General features: G+C 41.2%; 1 protein-coding gene across 2 annotated transcripts in view; it reads left to right on the top strand.

Annotated features, from left to right (window-relative positions):
- Positions 1-22,424, top strand: part of ITGA8 (integrin subunit alpha 8) — a 171,516-nt gene that overhangs the window by 89,649 nt on the left and 59,443 nt on the right. For both annotated transcript variants that reach the window (XR_014817944.1, XM_021064834.2), the window contains exons 14-20: positions 2,823-2,868; positions 5,879-5,986; positions 13,390-13,445; positions 13,938-14,092; positions 15,568-15,705; positions 16,211-16,278; positions 18,343-18,490. Coding sequence is in view for 1 of the 2 variants with exons in the window: in XM_021064834.2 (XP_020920493.2) it covers positions 2,823-2,868; positions 5,879-5,986; positions 13,390-13,445; positions 13,938-14,092; positions 15,568-15,705; positions 16,211-16,278; positions 18,343-18,490 (719 nt within the window). In the remaining variant the exon portion in view is untranslated. The remainder of the gene's footprint in view (positions 1-2,822; positions 2,869-5,878; positions 5,987-13,389; positions 13,446-13,937; positions 14,093-15,567; positions 15,706-16,210; positions 16,279-18,342; positions 18,491-22,424) is intronic.

The following is a 22,424-nucleotide window of genomic DNA, read 5'->3' on the forward strand; positions in this document are numbered from 1 at the left end:
CACTGTTTATACACACCACATTTTCTTTATCCATTCATCTGCTGATATCCACTTAGGTTTCTTCTAGGTAACAAAAGAGGTTTTGATGGTGATTTTATTCCTGAAGATACTCAAGTCCATTTTAAAAAAAGAATAACATTTTAGCAAGAATTATGGTATCTTAGGTTGGGTTCTTTTAGAGCAGACTTTAAGGCAAGAATTAAAAAACAAGACATTTCTTTGAAAAATAACCCTCAAAAAAAAACCATTGCTAAGGGAGTAGTGAAGAGAGATGTGGAAAGATTATTAAGAGGCTGACAGGGTGGGCCACCAGGCTCTGTCTAGCTGGTGAAATCTGGGAGACAGAAGAGTGTATGCCTCAGATTCACCCTAAGAAAGAAGCCATGCTAGCTATTGTCCCTAGTTATCCATCCAGTTCCCATCCATCACATGCTAGGGCAGTGGCCCAGGGTGCTTCCAGCCTGCCCTGGCCCAGCCAAGAGAAGCCCCGAGAGAAGAATCAGAGTTTCTTGCAGTCTGACCAGTTCCTTTGTTCTGAAAAGGAGAATGCCAAGATCACGTGGCAACAAATCATTTTCCTGTACAAGCTCCATTAATCCAATGTAATTCCTTGATCGGTTTTCCATATGGCATGGCTAAAGAAGTTACCCCCCTCTTTTTTTTTTCCTTCAATTTCACTTCTGTTCTACCAGAATTCACCAATGAGAGCTTCAGCTATTTTAAGTCTTCGTCTGTGGCCGTTATTTCTACTGAGTCCAGCTTTCCCATCTCTCCATCTAAATGCACTCTGCAGATACAGCCATGGTCATATACATTTTTGTTTGATTGCACCACCAAGAAAGAAAACCATCATAAATGAGACTAAGAGAAACAGAGGGTTCTGCCTATGTCTTAGCCCATCACTGAGGCAATTGTAACCCTAACCCCTCAAATAGTCTAAGATTGTGCCGTTGCCCAGCACCACTGCAGCTCAGCTCCACCTCTTACCTACTTTTGTGAACTTTGGTGAATGATTAGGTTAGCCTCCTTAAACCTCCCATTACTGATCTGCAAAACTGCACTAATAATACAGACTTCTTAACTTCCTGTTAGGAGTCAGTGCAAGCAAATCCATTAAAATAATTCCTGGAGTTCCCGTCATGGCGCAGTGGTTAACGAATCCGACTAGGAACCATGAGGTTGCGGGTTCCGTCCCTGCACTTGCTCAGTGGGTTAACGATCCGGCGTTGCCGTGAGCTGTGGTGCAGGTTGCAGACGCGGCTCGGATCCCGCGTTGCTGTGGCTCTGGCGTAGGCCAGTGGCTGCAGCTCCGATTAGACCCCTAGCCTGGGAACCTCCATATGCCGCGAGAGCGGCCCAAGAAATAGCAAAAAGACAAATAAATAAATAAATAAATAAATAAATAAATAAATAAAATAATTCCTGGCCTAGATTAAGTGTTCAGTATGTGCTGTTTATTATTACCACTGTTGTTGTTATTTAATATTATTAAAGAGTAGTTTCCTTCCTTATCCATGGGGTCCTGTGTTCCAAGACCCTCAGTGGATGCCCGGAACCTCGGAAAGTATATATTTTATACACTATGTTTTCTCCTCTACATAAAGTTGAACTTATAAATTAGGCACAATAAGAGATTAACAACTAATAATAAAATAGAACAACGATAACCATGTACTATAACACAAGTTATGTGAATGTGGTTTTTCTCTCTCTCAGAATATAATTTATTGCACAAATTTAATGCCTTTTCCCTCTTAATGAAGCACTTCTCCCACCCTGTGGCTCTAACTTTTGTAGTTTGAAGTGCAACAGCAAAACTAGCAGGGATCTCTTTTGCCTTCTTTACAATTTCACAGATAGATTTGTTCTTACTGTAGATCATAGTGACTTCAGCATACAATATTTTTCTTTCCTTATTAAGTGAAGAATGTCCACCTTTTCACTTCAATGATGCACCTTACAGCCGCTCTTTAGCATCTCTTAATTGCTAGGCATCACTGCTCTTGCACTTTGGAGCCGTAATTAAGTATAACTAGGGGTCTCTTGAACAAGCACTGCAACATGCCTACAAATTGACTACAGGCAGGACACACTGGACCAAGAAGTGATTCACATCCCAGGTGGGACAGAATAGGATGGCATGAGATTTCATCACACTGCTCTGTATGGTATGCAATTTAAAATTTATGAGTTGTTTATTTCTAGAACTTTCCACTTAATATTTTTGGACCGAGATTGACCATGGATAACTAAAACCGAAGAAGCAAAACCACGAGTAATGGGTGCCAGTAATCATGTGTCAGTTATTTCATAGACTACTAGTCACTCTGCCAAAACCATACTCATCATCCACACTATTTGTAAAGAGCAAATAGTTGTGTCAAGATGACAGCTGAAATGTCCCACATAATTGGTAAAATACTGGCTTCATAGGGTTATTGCTGGTAGGGAGACAATAAAGCAATATATGATATCAGCCTGGTACACAGTGGGCACTGAACGCATGCTTTTTCCCATTTGATTTAAGATGTGTGCTTTGAGTCTGAAGGATAGGAGAAAGGATATTACAATGAGTATCTTAAGCATTTTTAGAAATCTGGCCTGAGTCCAAAAAGGTTTGAGATCTATTGATTTATGAGTCATAGTGATTTCGAGTGAAGTTCTAATATCCTTTGCAAAATGTCTTAAGAAAGGTGTGCACTTCTTGTTATGACTCTCACTCTGTAATCAGCATTTTTTTTTCAGAATGCTCTGTGTGCCATTTGTGATTATGAGTTTAGATCATCTCTGTAAAATTTGTGCATGTGTTTTGTCTTTTTTAGATTTAATTGTGGGAGCATTTGGAACAGGAAAAGTAGCTGTTTACAGGTATGTGGTTGGTGGTACTCAAATATTCTTTTTTTGACACATAATATTATATTAGTTTCAGGTGCACAACATAGTGGTTCAATACTTGTGTATATTGCAAAATGCTCACCACAATAAGTCAGGTTAATAGCATCTATCACCACACATAGTTACAATTATTCTGCATGGGAGGAGAACTTTTAACATCTTCCCTCTCAATAACTTTCAACTTTCAAATATACAACACAGTATTATTAACTATGGCCACTATATTGCATATTATATCCCCCAAACTTATTTATATTATAATTAGAAGTTTGTACTTTTGACGACTTTCACCCATTTCCACCACCCCATGTCTGGCAACCACCAATCTGTTCTCTATATGTATATGTTCTTATTTTGGTTTTGGGGTTTTATTTGTTTTAGATTAGATTCTGCACATAAGTGAGATCATATGGTATTTGTCTTTTTCTGTCTGACTTTTTCCACTTGGCATAATGCTCTCAAGATCCTTCCATGATGTCACAAATGACAATATTTCCTTTTTCATGGTTGAGTAATATTCTTTTGTATATATATACCATATTTTCTTTTTTCCTTCATTGATGGATATGTTCTTCTAATTGTTACAAATGTATTTACCTTTTGTTGTTAGTTCTGTCTTAAAGAGTATACTCCCAAGTATTTATTTTGGAGAATATTTAGAGGCTCTTTTTAATGTTTGGAAGAATATTTCCTCACAAGTATCTGTCCCTTTCTTTCATCCCTCTGTCTTTTTACTCTCATCCTTCATGGCCACACTTCCAGCCTCAACTAACATAATGTTAAATGAGATATGACTTTCAGCAGATCGTATAAACTGACACACTTTTTAGAAGTTACTACCTTTAAATTATCTCTATAATGTGCTTATAGAGAAGGAATGCAGGGTGGGGAAAATGTTACTATGTATCCTGGCCTCTATAATCAAGTGTGGGCACTAAGGGGATAGAAAATACCAAGCATTGGTAGCCTCCATAACCAAGTATTAAACAACCGTACAGATGTGGCAGATCTAGATTCAAAAACCTGGCCATTCCACACACTCCCCAATTTGTAATCTTGGGCTAGCCTCAGATTTTTCATCTATAAAATGGGCATAATATTTACTTTATAAGGTTATTTTTTTGAAAAGGAATTGAGTGGGAATTTGCATGTAAAGTACACAGAATAGTAAGTAACTGGTAGACAGATGTGCGCAAAAATTTCAGATTCTTTTTTCTCCTTCAAAAAAGTTTTATAGGAATGTAAGACATTAGATCAGGCTATCAAGACAAAAGGCAGAGAGCCAATCCAGGCGCTCTGGGCATATATGACTAACCTAGGTCATCTCCCAGAGGGATTCCTCAAGTAGGTAAGATTTTTCTTCTTCGTCAGTCCTAAGACATACTCTGAGGAGGACTGATAGAAGCAGTACCAGCCACTCTCCACTTCCAGGTATAGAGAATCAGGTGACTGAAACTGTCAAAGTGCCTGAAGGATGAGGCTGTGTTTGTGGAGCCATGAAGTTGCACCACTCAGAGTTGACGGTGTGAAACTGACTCATGGTCCAGCCTCTATGACCTGAATCTATATTTGCAACAAGGCTCTATTTTCCATGAGCTTCTCCCAGCTGATTCCTCCATACAACAGGGATACAAACACAGTCCCACCTGGAGCTCCTCTGATAAGCAGCTTTGGCTCAGGGATTCCCCCGTGCCCTGGCTGGAGCTTCTTTCCAACCCCTTTTTTTCCCTCATCCCTTCACAGAGATCAGACCTCCGTCATGCTCCCAGCACCACCCTCCCTCCTTTTTTTTTCTTACAAGTATTTACCCTAATAAATGTCTTGGGTGTCTAATCCTCTCTCATCATCTGCCCTTCCAAGGGCTACAGCTAACACAGTATTGAAGAGAAAATCATGTTACAGAGCACAGATAAATAGCACAAAGGGGTTTAGGGGAAAATCCCATTGGGCGCCATTACGATAATCATGCAATTGTTTTTTGTTTTTTTTTTATTTATACACAATGGAATACTACTCAGCCATAAAAAAGAATGACATAATGCCATTTGCAGCAACATGCAATTATTTAAAGCAGCGCCCTACACAACACGCTGCCTCAAGGCCCAGGCCTCCCTCTTTTCAGAGGAAAACTTAAGCAACATGGCATCATCTCATGTTGTCATCTGGTCCTTTGGCTCCCACCTCCCCTTCTTGGAACCACGCTTTAAAAATTGCCCCATTCCCTCTCCCAGTGACTTACTTTCTTGTCTGGTTATCCTCATCTGGGTGGTTGGGATGGAGTTTTTATTAGTTCCTCTCCTCAAACTTGGCTGCACAATAGAATCACCTGGAGGGTTTGTGCAACATGCCAGGGCCTGGCCCTGAGACCCAGGGGGATCTGATTGACTCGGTCTCTGGTGGACCTGGCCACAGTTTCTGTTGTAAAACTCCTTGGGTGCTTCTCTTGTGCAGTCAGGATGGGGAACCATTGCTCGGCGTGAAGCTGAGAATGAATCTGTCAAGCTACCCTTGTATGTTTATTAGCTTAGTATGCAGAGCTTGGCTGGAAAATTATCCATCAGAATTTAAAAATCACCCATCAAGATGGTGAGCCAAGGAGCAGAACTCAGGTACTTAATGATGCGAGGTAAGGAGCTGTAGGATGACATGCTTCCTCGTATTCAGATGCGAAGCTAGAGTGAGTAGCAGATCTCAGACAAGCATTTTTACAGTAAGGCCGTCAAAATACTATGAGCCACTCCAGAAACACAGCAGGTCTGTGAATGTGGCTTTGCCAGAGGGGCCTCCAGCGGCCCTATTTTGTCCTCATGAGCTGCCAGATGTGTTCGGAGGTGGGTAGGTGAGTTTGGAGCCCACCTGTTCCCACAGTGAGGGAACTTCATGGCACCAATGCTAGGGGTGTTGGCGGCGGCCTCTCGAAGCAGAGTGGCCTTCTGCGTGCCACTTATGTGGCTCCTGAACACCCTGTGTCCCCTCCCTGCAGAGCAAGGCCAGTTGTTACTGTGGAAGCCCAGCTTCTCCTGCAGCCAGTGATTATCAATCTGGAAAACAAAACCTGCCAGATTCCAGAATCTACAGCATCTGTGGCCTGGTGAGTAAGTGCTTCTCATCCTCTTGTGGGGACTCAGATCACCTGCGGAATCCTGTGAACCTGTAGCTTCTGGCGGGCCTGAGACTACTTCTTTTTTCTTTTCTTTCACAGTCACATCTGTGGCATATGGAAATTTCCAGGCTAGGCATCAAATTGGAGCTGCATCTGTGGTTTACAGCCTTGGCAACTGTATCTGAGCCATATCTGCGACCCACCCCACAGCCTGTGGCAGTGCCAGCTCCTTAACCCACTGAGCGAGGTCAAGGATCGAACCAGCATCCTCAGAGACAACATCGGGTCTTGAACCTGCTGAGACACAGTGGGAATGTCTGAGACTACACTAGAAAAAGCTCCAAGAAGGCGCTGATGCTGTGGGTCTGTGCATCACATTTGAAGGGCCAGGAGTCAGTCTTTCAAAAGAAAAAAATAGTCTTTCTGACACGATGCCAACCTTTTGCCATTTATCACATGAAGGCTCTTTCTCCCAACTACAGACTCCAGGTGAGATGAGAAGCATAAAAACACTTGAGAAAACTCCTGACAAAGGAAATCTTGGAGATCTCTTAGATTCTTGGGCCATAAAATGAACATGAACCAAACCGAAAACTTATAATAAAACTTACAATAAAATAGTCTGATGAAGTTCCCACTAGTATCCATGAGGACTCAGGTGCAATCCCTGGCCTCAGTGGGTTTAGGATCCAGTGTTGCTGTGAGCTGCAGTGTAGTTTGCAGACACAGCTCAGATCCAGTGTTGCTGTGGCTGTGGTGTAGGCCAGCAGCTGCAGTTCCAATTCAATCCCTAGCCTGGGAACTTCCATATGCCATGGGTGAGGCCCTAAAAAAGACAAACAAAAAAATCAAATAAAAAATAAAAATAAATAAATACCCTGATGCTTGCATGTGCTTATTCTTACGGATACTACTTTTCAGACGTACATATTGCCCGCCTCCCTTTTTTTTAAATCATCAAGCTTAGGTTAAATTACTGTTTCCTATGCTAAAAACATGTCAGTTTTGTAACATCGCACGTACAAATCAGGAGGTAAACATTATAAAAATAAAGTTTGTGGGAGTTCCCGTTGTGGCTCAGTGGGCTAAGAAACTGACTAGTGTCTATGAGGATGCAGGTTCTACTCCTGGCCCTGTCAGAGGGTTAAGGATCCGGCACTGCTGCAAGCTGCATCATGGTTTACAGATGCAGCTCAAATCTAGTGTTGCTGTGGCTGTGGTGTAGACCTCGGCTGCATCTGTGATTCAGCCCTGGAGCTTCCGTATGCCACAGATGCGGCCGTAAAAAGAAAAAAAAAAAAATAGAGTTTGTGTCCTCAGCTATATTTTTGTGGCCACTATCTTATCAGGAAGAGCAGAAGTTCCTTTACCTGTGCTGTAGGAGAACAAGCTTCTGAGAATGTTCCTTCTGAATCTGGCCAGGTCACCTGAAGGGACTGGGAAATGGAACTTGGCTGTAGCACAGCTCAAGAAAATGCTGCTTTGCTTCTCAAGCTGTAGATCTTCTTGGGTCAGAGGTCTGTCATATTGGGTTGCCTTGGGGTGTATTCACCAAAAAATCAACACCTATGGGAGCGTTGGAGATTTGCCCCCGTTTTCTAGAAGATGTGGGCTAATTCAGTGTGTTTGGTTCCTAAGAATCTCAGAAAGCAAAACACACTGGTTCAGACTGAGAAAAGTTATCCCAGCCAGTTTCAGCCTGTTGCTGGTGGCCTTTGGACAGTCGTCCATTCTGGAGTCAAAGCCTTTAGGGTGAAAGATGAGGGCTGAGAAGAACCCTGAAGAAATCTTTGCAAGTATTCTTGGCTGGGACCTCTCAATCTGGGAGGCTTTTCTTCTCCTTAACTAGCTTCTGAAAGTAGCTGGGAAATGCCCTTGAGCACATTTTAAAACGGTTTAAAACCATAAAATATTATAATGAAAGCTGATCCAGGAAAATATGTGGAAGAGCCAGCATCTCTCCTTACCCTGCATGAAATGAACATGAAATGAACCGTGAGTCCTACTCAGGTACTTATTAAAACTTCAGTGATTTCTCCCAGTAGTCCTATGTTCCCTCATTGATAACTGAATGGACTTCTAGAGTGAATTCTTTAAAATGCGTGAGTATGGCTCTTGTAAAAAATTACAGACTAGATCTTTTTTCCTAAGGATTTTCAGGTTTTGGAATATTTTGTACAGTTTTAGTGTTTTTAACACATTATGAGATCCATTTGGTTTCATGAAAGAATATTACTTTTTAACAAGAAAATGCCTTTCTTTTCATGAACGCTTTTTGCATTAAATCAGATTACTAAGATAAAACACACTTTTTTTTTATGTGGGCAAAAGCACAGTATGTGTCTTTACTTATTAGATTCCGTTGCATGCATTTTCTGAAAGATGTTTCATTTTCACATGCCAACATTTCAAATGGGTGACTCAGGATTCGAACATGGAAATTAACAGTGGGTTCCATTTTAAATGTGTTCCTCGGATACTTTTAAAAACTTATTATAGGAATTTAGCACAGTTTTTCCAAAACGATTGAAGGGCTTTTGTTGATTTTTTTTCTGTAATTTTTGTCTGTATTTGATATAAACTTGTACATGTGAAAACGATTAAGTTAACTGGGAAGCAGTTCTCTATTTCCACCCATTTCTGTGTCTTTCAAACAGCTGTATAGTTTTATAAAGTTGCTGCTACTTGCATTTCTAAGCTAGGAAAAAAAAAAAAATAAAGCCAGCCCATAAATATTTAATTGTTGGAGTTGCCCATCATGGCTCAGTGGTTCACAAATCAAACTAGCATCCATGAGGACGCAAGTTCAATCCCTGGTCTTGCTCAGTGGATTAAGGATCTGGCGTTGCCGTGAGCTGTGGATGTAGGTCACAGACTCAGCTAGGATCCTGCATTGCTGAGGTTGTGGTGTAGGCCTGCAGCTACAGCTCAGATTTGACCCTTAGCCTGGGAACCTCCATATGTGGCAAGTACAGCCCTAAAAGCAAAAAAAAAAAAAAAAAAAAAATATATATATATATATATATATACACACACACACACATATATGCATATACATATATATATAAAATTGTTATGGAATGAGGAAAATAAAAACTAGTAAAAAAATTATTTTAGAAATGTAAAAGTTCATACCTATCCACTTTTCAAATCTTTAAAAAATTTTTCAGATATGCCTAATGTTATGTAAAACCTGATATTTGCTATCATTGAAAAAATATTGAATTGGTTAGACTGAATAATGTATTGCTTTGGGCTTTCAAGTCCTGTTTCACATTTGTCTCATTCCTCCTCTCCCATATGTAGCTATGAACACGGCTGCATCACAGAATTGTCATTGCTTTGGGTCGGGACTAGTGTTAAAGGACTGGTACCGTCCTGCCTGCTGACACACTGGAAGAGGGGACCACCAGTTTCATCTAGAAAGTATATGATGAGGGATCTGGGCCGATTTAATGGGTTTTATTTTTTGTTCCAATCAGACCTGTTTTATCTTGACATGGTATTTATTTTATTTATTTACATTTTATCTTACATGCTAGTTTGAAATTTTAATTCTAATAATAATGCACAGCTTTCCCTGACAACCCAAGTGTATGTTATAGTTAGGCACAGTCCTTTGAGTACCTAATTATCTGTCATATAAAACATATGATGTATATGTGTGTCTCTATATAACATCACATCATATAATATAGTTAATATAAGAAAATATAAGTGTTTTTCTAAATTCAGAATGAATATTTCAGCAAAATTTTTTGTTTTGTTTTGTTTTTTAGGCCCACACCTGCGGCACATGAAAGTTCCCAGGCAAGGGATTGAATCGGAGCCGCGGCTGCCAGCCTACACCAAAGCCACAGCAATGCCAGATCTGAGTGGAGTCTGCGACCTACACCACAGCTCACAGCAATGCCAGACCCTTAACCCACTGATCAAGGCCAGGGATCGAACCCGCATCCTCATAGACACAAGCCGGGTTTATAACCTGCTGAACCACAATGGGAACGCCGAGGTTTTCTGTTGCGATCAGAACAGAGTGCTTTGAAAGTTTTAATTTGGCAACTCTTTTCTGCTAAAGTCATCTATAAACCAACAAGTTAAAGTTGGAGTGCTGTGATAACTCAGTAAGTTGTAGCAGTCATTTAAATTTGTATGAAAAAGCTAAAATCATCCACTTGATATAAAGGGAATGGGGGAGGGGGGACGAAGAAAGACGTGTAGAAAAACACTGACGTCTAATTCATAAATCCAGAGGAGCCCTTCAGATGATAACATCATTTTTCGGTCAAATACTTTTCACAGAGGAGATAATGTGCACATTCATAGCTTTAATTTATTTCTTTTGCAAAAGTTGTATTGCCTTTCAGTTGTGTCAAACAGAATGCTGTGTGGAAAATTATTTTCATCTCTTTATATTGATAATTTTATTGCAAATAAGAATTTACCTTCTTCAAGCTAATGCGTGTTGTCTATGCAGTGTACTGATGAATAGGAAAAAAAGGTCAGTGGGCAATTTGAGCACATAAGCAAGTACTTCCAAAAGCTGCATACAGAAACAAACTGCAACTTTGAAAGCCAGACCTTCTACAACATTTAAAGATATGATTAACTATTCATCTTTCTTAAATCATTCTAATGGAAGTAGCAGTGGGCTGAAATTGTTGATTTCTCTGGGGAGGTGGTGCAAACACTTGTAATAGCAGAGACATCTCAGGAAACTTTTGGCCTAATGGTATGTGGCAAATTATTTACCCTGAAGGGAGACAGTGACAGGTCACAGGAGCTAGATGAATCCCAGATGTGACACATCTTCATTATATTTGACACAGGAAGCTGACACATAATTAAAGCATGACTAGGGGTTACTCACTCCTTTTAGATTCTATAGAAAGAGTCAAATCACACTAGAATATTTCCTAGTAAAAACGTGAAGACTCTCATTCAATCATACATAAGTATTTTCTTTTTTTAAATGTTATTGGAATGTAGTTGACTTATACTGTTGAGTTGGCTTCAGGTGTACAGCAAAGGGGATCAGTTATACGTATACACATAGCCATTCTTTTTCAGATTCTTCTCCCCTATAGGCCATCACAGAGTGTTGGGTAGACTTGCCTCTGCTCCACAGTAGCTCTGTGTTACTTAATCAATTTTGTATAATGTGGTGTGTATCTGCCAATCCCAACCTTGCAATGTACCCCTCCCTGAAACGTTTCCCCTTGAAGTATTTTCTTATAGGTTTAGTTAGAAATGTGCAGAATGCCCTTTGGAATGCTGGCTGTTAGGACTTGACACGTTTCTGCAGGGAGATGAGCACATGCAATGGTCAGGCAGAGACCATTCCCCAGTCCTTCTTCCCTCCACGGCCACAGGACAGGCCCAAGTACAGGTCATCCTAAAAGCCACTGCAGGCACCACCCTGGATTGACTTTAGGGCCTGCTCAAGACCAAACTGCAAAGGTCTCTCCTGCACATCCACCTTCTTTTTATTGTTCTTATACACTGAATCATTGTGCCCACCTAGCCTGAGACATTTTCTTTTTCCCTTCCCTTCTCTAGTGTCTCGGCCTCACATGATACCCCAGCAAGGAACTGCTCAGTTCCCATCTCCTAAGCAGAGAGGATTATGGGTTAATCATACCATGATGCTCCATGCCTCTCAGAATTAAATCCAATTTTTTAAATTGAAGTGTAGTTAATGTATAATATTATATAAATTACAGGTGTGTGGTCTAGTGACTTGGCATTTTAAAGGTTCTACTCCATTTATAGTTATTATAAAATAAGTACTCTCTTCCTCATGATGTGCTATATGTGAATTTCCCAGGCTAGGGATCCAATCAGAGCTGCAGCTGCCGGCCTCCATCTCAGCTCACAGCAATGCCAGACCCAAGCCAAGTCTGGGACCGACACCGCAGTTCACAGCAACACCACATCCTTAGCCCACTGAGTGACACCAGGGATCGAGCCCCTGTCCTCATGGATGCTAGTCAGATTCATTACCACTGAGCCACAACACGAAGTCCTGTGCAATGTATCTTTGTAGTTTATTTTATTATTATTATGGGGGGGGTTCTTTTTAGTGCCACACCAGCAGCATATGACAGTTCCCAGTTTAGGTGTCAAATCAGAGTTGTAGCTGCTGGCCTATGCCAGAACCATAGCAAGGCCAGATCCAAGTTGTGTCTGCGACCTACACCACAGCTCACAGCAATGCCAGATCCTTAACCCACTGAATGAGGCCAGGAATCAAACCTGCATCCTTATGGATCCTAGTCAGATTCATTTCTACTGAGCCACAACAACAACTGCTATAGCTTATCTTATACCTAGTAGATTGTACCTCTTAATCCAGAGTCTTTAATGCAATTTTTGCTTTTTTTTTTTTTTTTTTTTTTTTTTGCATTTTTAGGGCCACACTCGTGGCATATGAATGTGCCCAAGCTAGGGGTCTAATCGGAGCTACAGCTGCCAGCCTACATCACAGACACAGCAACACTGGATCCTTAACCCGATGTGCAAGGCCAGGGATCAAACCCACATCCTCATGCATCCTAGTAGGGTGCATTAACCACTGAGCGATGAAGGAAATGCCCTTTAATGTGATTTTCAAAGTCCTGTTCCCCACCCATCCCCCGAGCCAGCTTGGTGTTCTACAGTGCCCCATCCTGCCCTAGTGCTCCAAACACCCCCGATTCCTTCACATTCCTCAAGCTGGGGTCGTGTTCTTGTTCACTTCCAGACTCTGCCACTAGCTGTTCCCCCGCTGTTCTGCCCAATTCTTCACTCCTTGGCACACAAGAGACACTCAGATGCATTTCTTGAATAAAGGCAGCAAGTAATTGATTAATTAATCCATTGATTAAATCAGTCAACCTCTAGTAATATTTTCAAGTAGGACCTTCCTAAGTAATAATGTCACCTTTTTAAAATTGTATTAGAATTGTGGCCAAATGGTGGAATTTGATAAGTACATATCAGTCAGTAAATATATTTGTTTAGTTGTGTGTGTGTGTATAATGAGAGTGAGAGAAGTATAGAGGAAAAACAACACATCCATTTTATGAGGGTTGAGGTGAAGGAAGATCACTACATCATTATTATTATTGTTGTTGTTATTATTATTATTATTATTTGCTTTTTAGGGCCGCACCTGTGGCATATGGCAGTTCCCAGGCTAGGGGTCAAATCAGAGCTACAGCTGCCAGCTTACACCACAGCTCATGGCAATGCCAGATCCTTAGCCCACTGAGCGAGGCCAGGGATTGAACCTGCATCCTCATGGGTCTTAGTCAGGTTCATCAACCCCTGAGCCACAAAGGGAACTCCAAGATCACTACTTTAGATTCAAAACTTTATTAACCAGTAAATTATTGACTGATTTTCCCTAGCTTTTCTCTAAGAGTGTGTGCATCTGTGACAGGCCAGAGCATTTCAAACATAATACGTGAGTATATTTTCATTTTTTCTACTCCTAGACCATATTAAGAAAAGTCAATAATAAGCATTGCACTGCATGGACCATATAAAACTTTTCAAGATCTCTTTGTCGTTACCAAGATTTCTATGATAAATATGGGAACTTCTCCATAAATATGACTTGAATCAGTGGTATTATTGTTGTCTGTAAATACAGACCTAATCATGGGGAAAAATGACTTTTTGTATAAAATCACTGTAGAAAAAGGGGTTTTTGGTTTTGTTTTGTTTTTTTGTGGGTGTTGTTTTTGGTTTTGGTTTTGGAGGGTTTTTTCGCTTGGGGAGTGTTTTATAAATTTTTGCAGCTTGTGTACTGTTTTTGATTCCAACTATGGGAAAAAAGAAAAAAAAGCTCCCTGAATAAGCAAGTTGAAATAGCAATTCATACCTCTGATAAAGCACTGCATTCACAGAATACTTTTCCTTTCTGGATTATATTTGTTTTGTTTCTGTCCTCCAGGCCTGTCTGCCGAGGTGCAGTTAGATTCCCTGAAACAAAAAGGGGCCGTTAAACGCACACTCTTCCTTGATAACCATCAGTCACATCGCATCTTCCCTCTCGTGGTAAAGGGGCAGAAATCCCTCCAGTGCCAGGATTTTACCGTTTACCTTCGGGTAAGTGTTCCAGAATCACCTTTCTGGCCCCTGACATTCAGACCCCAATTCAAATCCACATTTCAACCATTTTTCTTCCTGTAACCATCATAGCAGTGTGCAAAGACCCACATCCGTTTTCACTTTATAGGAGGAAACTTTCTTTTAAGACCACACACACCTCTGCCAATGGCATATTGCTACTCATTCCCAAGGCTTCCTCTTGTTTTGAACACAGGCTTGGTCGTGGTACCAACTCAGGTGGTTTTCATTTCTAACTGCCTCCCCCGCAAAAAACAAACAAACAAACAAACAAACAAAAACATAGAAAAGAGAGACACAGTTTATTTGAATTTTGATCCTACGTGAGGGTGTTTGGCCAGATTTTTACCAACATGCCTGTCTGAGTTAACTCAGGAAAGGGGTGAAGCATTCAAAGGCTTTATTAAAATTAATTTATATTTTTAAAACAATGCATTTTTTTGAAAAAACTCCCAAACCTGCCATGAAATAAAAAAGCCAAAATGTAGGAGTTCCCACTGTGGCACAGTGGAAACAAATCCGATTACCATGCATGAGGATTCAGGTTCAATCCCTGACCCGCACAGTGGGTTCAGAATCTGGCATTGCTGTGGCTGTGGTGTAGGCTGGCAGCTGTAGCTCCGATTCAACCCGTAGCCTGGGAACTTCCATACGCCATAAAGAAAAAAAAAGCCAAGGTGTGTATAACAATTATTTCATCTTCTTACAAGTTATAAGGCCGTGAGGCCCCTTTCTTTCCATTTGGTTTCCTCTTCGAGGGCATGTAGGAAGGGAAAATCTGCAGAAAGAGTTGACGAACACATTCTGGAATGAAAAGCTGTTGCACAACCCTTGTGGTTCATTATGACTGATCCTGGCACACAGCCGAAGAATGGCCTGCCCACTCCATGGCTTGGGAGTCCCTGTGTGCCTGGACCTTGCTGCTGGCGCTCTTTGCCGTCTTCACCCCTGGGGGATTTCTGGTTATTTTTCTAAGAGAACTCAGATGGGATACAGGTGTTTTGAAGTTCATGCACAACAGGGACTTAAAGAGATGGTAAGAAAGAAAGAAACTCAAGAGGTTTTCTTCCTTGGAGCCCAAGGGGACTCATATATGCCACCAACCCTATCAAAATAAAAAGCCCAGTTCACGAAACTCTCAATGACATTTATTGTGCATCTCATTTTTTTGGCTGTGCAATTTGACCAATCCCGGTGACTTGGTGAAGATCTGGAGAACCTCAAGATTACCTCTAGCAGCATATATTTCACCAAAGCCACGCCTCTAAAGGAGTTCACCTCTGCATATACATTCCTTAAGACGGCCCCTGTATTCCACATCCATCAGCTCTCTGGGGTGGTAATTACTTCATCATTCACTTTCATTGACCAGAGTCAAATGCTGCCTACTTTCCAACTCACATCTTGCAGCCACGTTATGGAACCTCTCTTGAGTGTGTGATTATTTTTCCTAGGACGAAACTGAATTCCGTGATAAATTATCTCCAATCAACATTAGTTTGAATTACAGTTTGGACGAATCCACCTTTAAAGAAGGTCCAGAAGTGAAACCCATATTGAACCACTATAGGGCAAGTGTTGTCACTGAACAGGTAGGTCCTGCACTGACCCATGTTTGATGGAATGATCTCCATCGGGCCCTGGCTGTTACTCCTGGGAATTTAAGACAAAATCCAGCCCCTTTGCTTTTCATTCCTGCACACATGCCCGTAACATTTGGGAGATTTTTTTTCCCGAATATGTTTCTTGAAAACAACTGCAGCATTGTGCTTTCAGAAGCCCTTCCCCTTGTGCGACCAAGATTTAATGTGTTCATAATGCGGCCGTCATGGAAGCAATACAGCCTGTAATCCTCAAAACGTGGCCAGACTAGCATTCTTTACAGACATGCCAGAATGAACTGGAATTGGGCTATTAAGCCAACAAGGCTACATGGGGAGGCTACATGCCGACCACAGAGTTTGGAGCTGGGCAGACTCGTACAGGGTGAAATGAACATTTTGCTTTAATTTGTGGGATCGTTCACAATTTTCAAGGAAAAAGGATGTGATTCAGGTTTTTCCCAGATTCTTCCTGATGCGTATTTGCACAACACAGGCTCACATCTTAGTCGACTGTGGAGAAGATAACATGTGCATTCCTGACTTGAAGCTGTCAGCGAGACCGTAAGTTTAAATAAATAAACTTGTGCATTTAATCTAATGGCATACAGGTGTTTATTTAAAGCTTCTCTGGAGAAAGTATATACTTCCCACTACTACTACAAAAAAAAAAAAAAAAAAAGTGGGCTGTGTGAAATTCTCAGGCTTGGCTGCACTTTGGGTTAGCCTGGGGTTTGGGTCGGTTCTTTGTCATCAATGTCTAGTGACATACCCTGCGATTTTGCCTGGATGGTTTTATCTTTCAGCCAAAGTTGGGGGGGGGTTGTTTTTGTTCAAGGTCAACTCATCTGGGGGTGGTTCCCATGGTATTTACTTGCTTCACCATGTGGACAAAGCATTCATACAGACTAGTTCCATCTACACCTTTGCTGAACTGGTTTTTGCAGCACCCCATGACTCAGAGGCATCCTTAAAATGGTCAAAACAATGGAGTTCCCATTGTGGCTCAACAGGTTAAGGATCTGATGTAGTCTCCGTGGGGATGCAGGTTCGATCCCTGGCATCACTCAGTGGGTTAAGGATCTGGGGTTGCCATAAGCTGCAAAAATGAGGCTTGGAGCTAGTGTTGCTGTGGCTGTGACATAGGCCTGCAGGTGCAGCTCCGATTCCATATGCAGCCATTAAAAAAAAAAAAGTAAAATTTTCAAAACAAAATCAATTTTGATTTACTGAAAAAAAATTTAAAGGTGCTTGAAGTAAAGCAGAAGTTGTTACAAAATCAAATAAGAATCAAAGGGCTTGCTGGTTGCTTATAATGGACACTCACCAGTCCAGCACTGGTAACTGCGCTGCATTATGTTGCAGAAAGAAATGGGACTGGGAGGTAAAACATTTTATGGTGGAAAAAGCACGTTCATGCTCATCCCTATCCCCCTCAATCCATTCCCACCCCAGGAACCATCTCACTGCCAGTGTTTGGAATCGTCTCGGTAACTTCTCAAGGGGACATTTTCCAAACTTCATTATTTAGCTAGTGTCCAAAGCAGGAGCTTTGAGCAAGGGTCAAAAGTGAAATGAGCATTTCCAATTGCTGGTTCAATGTGAAGTTTGGAGTGAATCGAATTTCCTCAAAATCCTTGATCAGCTATTTAAAATCTTTTATCTGCCTCTTTCTTCCCCCTTACTTTCCACTTTGCATTACACATGCCTTCCCATCCTACTTTCGAAATCCTCTCTCTCCCTTTCTCCCCACAAGTCTCATCTTTCTCCTACTGGATAGTGTCAGCAGTGTGCTGAAGCTGCCTCCCTCTGACTTGGAAGCTAATTGTTAAATGTTCAGGAATTTTTGCTGGCAGACTGTTAAGTATGTAGGTAGCTTGACTTGATTGCAGTGGGAGGATTTACACCACTGCCATCAGCAGCTGCCACACATCATGCTTTTGTTTATTTTGTTTTGTTTCTGAGAACTGGTTGGTTGTTTTCCTTTTTTTTTTTTAATAGCTGCTCCTGCAGCATATTGAAGTTCCTAGGCCAGGGGCCAAAGCAGATCTGTAGCTGCAGGCCTATACCACAGCCACAGCCACAGCCACAGCAGATCTGAGCCACATCTGTGACCTATACCACGGCTCACAGCAACACTGGGTTCTTAACCCATTGAGCAAGGCTAGGGATTGAACCTTCATCCTCGCAGAGACATCATCAGGTTCTTAAACTGCTGAACCACAATAGGAACTCTGGGGGTATTTTACATAGAGTTTTTAAAGGTTACACTCCATGTATAGTTATTACAAAGCATCGGCTATGTTCCCCATGTTGTACAATACATCCTTAAGCCTATCTTACACCAAGTAGTTGGCACCTCACACTCCCTCACCCCTTTATGCCTCTCCCCCACCACTGGTAACCACTCCTTTGGAGAACTGGTTGCTGATCTTTTACCAGCACACCCCTGGGTGTTTTCCTGCCCTTCCCATCCAGTTTTGATTCTTCTCACCACCCTCTCATGGTGATCCGTCTGGTTTTCATCCCAGTCTTGCATTCCATATCTTCTTGTAAGTCCTTAAATAAAACTTGCATGAATCCAGAGACCTGTAGTTCCTCATGATTCTTTTTTAACTGTGTTTTTAGAGATAAGCAGCAAGTCATCATCGGAGATGAAAACCACCTTATGCTCCTCATCAATGCGAGAAATGAAGGGGAAGGTGCCTACGAAGCTGAGCTCTTCGTGACCATCCCAGAAGAGGCTGATTATGTCGGGATTGAGCGCAGCAACAAGGTAATACCTGCAGGTGATCTGTTGGGGTCGGGGGGAGAACTAGGTATATTTTTTGCAGTCAAATGCATGTGAAGTCAAGCCATCTGAGCTCAGAATTTCCTCTTTAATCAAAGAAAACAAGAACGCACCTCATTTTGTTAAGCTGAAGAGCAAGAGCCCAGGAAGAGAGAGGGTCTTCAGTGTTATTGATCCCTTTCTTGGCCAGAGTGCAGAGATGGACTGGCCAAAGATTGAGACCTGAAGGGGGGAAGACAGCTGTCTGAAAGAAGCAGCCAGCTCTCCAATGTGATCCATCAGCTGCATCCCCAAGCTAGCCCCCACCCACCCTGGCTTGTTTTCTGGCCTTTGCCTTGAGTTCCTTTATGCTTCAAGCAGGTCCCGGATGTCTGGTTTTCATTACTGCTTACAGAGGAAGGTCCAACCAATGCCAGCTGAACACTGAAAACAGCCTAGACAGGGGACTGGAGAGGAAACATGTTCAATTTTTTCCCTTCTTCTGGGCCCACCTTTTTGGAGCTGGGAGCAAGAAAAAGCCAGGTTTTCATCATATTTCCATCCAGCAATGCCACTATTTGTTAAAATGACAGTGAAGTTTTCATCTTCTGTCCTTTCCTTATCAGAACAGGAATCTTTCCACTCAGAATATCCTCAGGTTCTCTATCTACAGAGAAGAAACAGACTCATGGACAAGGAGAATAGACTTGTGGGTGCCAAGGGGGGAGCAGGAAGGGAGTGGGATGGACGGGGAGTTTGGGGTTGGTAGATGCAAACTCTTATATTTAGAATGGCTAAGCAATAAGGTCCTGCTGTACAGCACAGGGAACTATGTCCAGTCTCTTGGGACAGAACATGATGGAAGATAATATGAGAGAAAGAATGTATATGTGTTATGACTGAGTCACTTTGTTGTACACAGAAATGGGCACAACATTGTAAATCAACTATACTTTAAAAATGTAAAAAAAGAATATCCTCAGGTTCTGCTGGAAAACCATTATAAATACACTGAAAGATAACAGACGGAGTCCCATGGCTTCAGAGATAGACAGTCTCACAAAGACAGAGGTCAACTGTCTTTCACACTTTCAGAGTCAACACTGCACTTCACATCAAAGATGGCACAATGAGTGCCATTCGAATTCTTGCTGATGGATGTGTCTATTTAACTGAAATTTATTAAATGTCTGCTACTTTCCCAAAAACCACATGCTCTGGGGAACTTGCAAATTCTAATGATGAAATAATTTAATGAAAAAATAATTCCTCTATAGAGATGCTAATCACTGTTGTGATGTTGGTATTTTAAAGGCATTTACAAATGTAGGGAATAGAAAATCCTCTATTCATACTTCTAGTCTCATGATTTATGTTTTGGTTGAATTATCTTCTGGATAAAAATAAATAAATAAACAAACAAACCCAGAGGAACAATAATCAAGTGTCTCTGACAGTCCCGAAATCATCACAAGTTTCTGGTGAAGAAATTTGTGGGAACAGTTCACCTAGGAACACTCACATGCAAATGATACATAAACAAACAATGATGCTCAAGTGCGTTATTTTTAAAAATGTTTCAGGGCTCGTGCTCTTATGATTTCAATTCTATTTGCGTCACTGCACCCCTGACCTCATTAAATGAAGCATCTATGCAAAACCTTCTTCTTTCAGCAAAATATCCAGTTGACTGTCCTCTTTGTTGGGTGGAAAACATAGGAAACATGGATCACTTCTATCTCCGGCTTTCAGCCTCATAACAGACATTATCCATAATCTCACGTGAGACCTTAACTATTTCTCCATCATTTTCCCCTGGGCAGAACTTGAATTTGACATGGCGAAGTTACATTCTAATTTCACCTTTGTTTTTGAGCGGTTTGAAAGTGTGTGTCCCTTTTTATTTATACGCGGTTCAAGGTTTGGTTTTTTGTTTTTTTGTCTTTTTAGGGCCATGGAAGTTCCCAGGCTAGGGGTCAAATCAGAGCTACATCAACAGGCCTACACCACAGCCATAGCAATGCCAGATCTGAGCCACATCTGCGATCTACACCACAGCTCACAGCAACGCCAGATCCTTAACCCACTGAGCAAGGTCAGGGATCGAACCTGCGTCCTGATGGAAACGAGTCAGATTCGTTACCATGGAGCCACGACAGGAATTCCTGTTTTGTTTTTGTTTTTTAACAATCTTCTCTCAAGGGGAAAATATTAGGGATTATCTGACTGTAAGTTTGTTATTCTTTGGTTGAAAACATCCATCTTTTTGAAAATGTAGATTCTGATCATCTCTCGTTCTAGAGACTTTAACTTAGCCAGCCCTTATACCTCTTTTCAATGACCTTTGTTCTAAAATTTTCTACAATAAATGCCTATGTGCTTTTATCTCTCCCTCTCTCTCTCTCTTTTTTTTTTTTTTCTTTTTGGCCATATCTGCAGTATGTGGCAGTTCCAGGGCCAGGGATTGAACTCACGCCGCAGTTGCACTGGATCCTTAACCTGCTGAACCACAAGGGGATTCTTGTGCTTTATATTTTTATTATTATTATTGTAAAATATATGTAACATAAAATGTACCTTTTTAACCCTTTTGAAATGTAACAGTTTAGTGGCACTAAGCATAATCTCCCCCCTCTCCCATTCTGGAGGGAAAGAATTTCTTTTCATTTCCTGCCATACCTGTGCACCTGCCCACCCTGGAGAGCTCGCACTTGCTCTTTCCTCCATAACTCTACTCTCTGATTCCCTTTAGCTGGTTGGTTTCTTTCTACTCACCCTTCAAGCCTCAGCCCAGTCATGATAGAGACTTCTAACATCCACGGAGCAATCACTCTGAGCTCTTGCAAGTATTAAGTCTACTGGATCCTCTTAACAGCTTTTTAGAGACATGGCAAGGCTATCGTTATCTCTATCTTATAGATTAGGAGAAATTCACTAACATGCCCCAAGTCACACAGCTACTACATATCAGAACCACAATTGGCACCTCAACTGTTAGGTCCAGGCCTGTCTTCTTGAATTTTTTTTTAAATATTGTATTATAGTTGCTTTACAATGCTGTGCCAATTTCTGCTGAACCGCAAAATGACTCAGTCATACATTCATATATGTAGGCCATACAGTAGGACCTCATTGCTTGTCCATGGTGAATGTAATAGTTTGCATCTATTAACCTCAAACTCCCAGGCCATCCCACTCTCTCCCCTCTCCCCCTTGGCAACCACAAGTCCATTCTCCATGTCTGTGAGTGTTTCTGTTTTGTAGAATGGGTTCATTGGGGTCAGGCCTGTTTTCTTAACCACTGATCTACACTGCCCTCCATCAGCTTAGATGTCACTGCCTCCAGGAGGTCATCTTTGATTGCTTTCTTCTATGTGCATATCCTCTTCCATCACTGTGAATTTCTCCTCTCATGACATTTAATTAATTGTACTAATTGTATATTTCCATTGCTTCTGCAATTGCTTGTGATTCGTTATTACAATTGTTCAAATAATTGGAAATTCAAGGAAGACAAGGTTCTTTTTTGATCTGTGCCTGGCAAGTGGCAAGTACACAGTAATATTTTCAGTGAATGAATAATACTCTAAAACTATAAATGGGTTGAGATAATAGCTGCAAATGGCTGAGGAAAATAATCTAGAAATATCTAGAAAAACAATCATTGTTTTTCCCACTCAGAGAGTGGTACGAAGGTTAAAAAAAAGAAAAGGGGTGGGGAATTTGGGAAGAGAAAACATCTTTGATTAATGTGGAAAAGCTATTTCTAGAAAGCTGGGAAAAAATGTCCATATGACTTTCAACCTTCTTATCAACCAGATAAGATAAAAATATTTACTACAGAGACCAAATCTTCAAATTATAGTCAAGGGACATGTGGGCCTTTTGGAAAGCTTTGGCTAGGTTTTGTTTTTTGTTTTTTGTTTTCATTTTCAGGATT

This window comes from Sus scrofa, chromosome 10 (genome assembly GCF_054392235.1).
Source record: "Sus scrofa isolate SSC_HxYL_T2T_F1_AM1 chromosome 10, Sscrofa_HxYL_maternal_Yorkshire_Landrace_v2.0, whole genome shotgun sequence".
NCBI lineage: Eukaryota > Metazoa > Chordata > Mammalia > Artiodactyla > Suidae > Sus > Sus scrofa.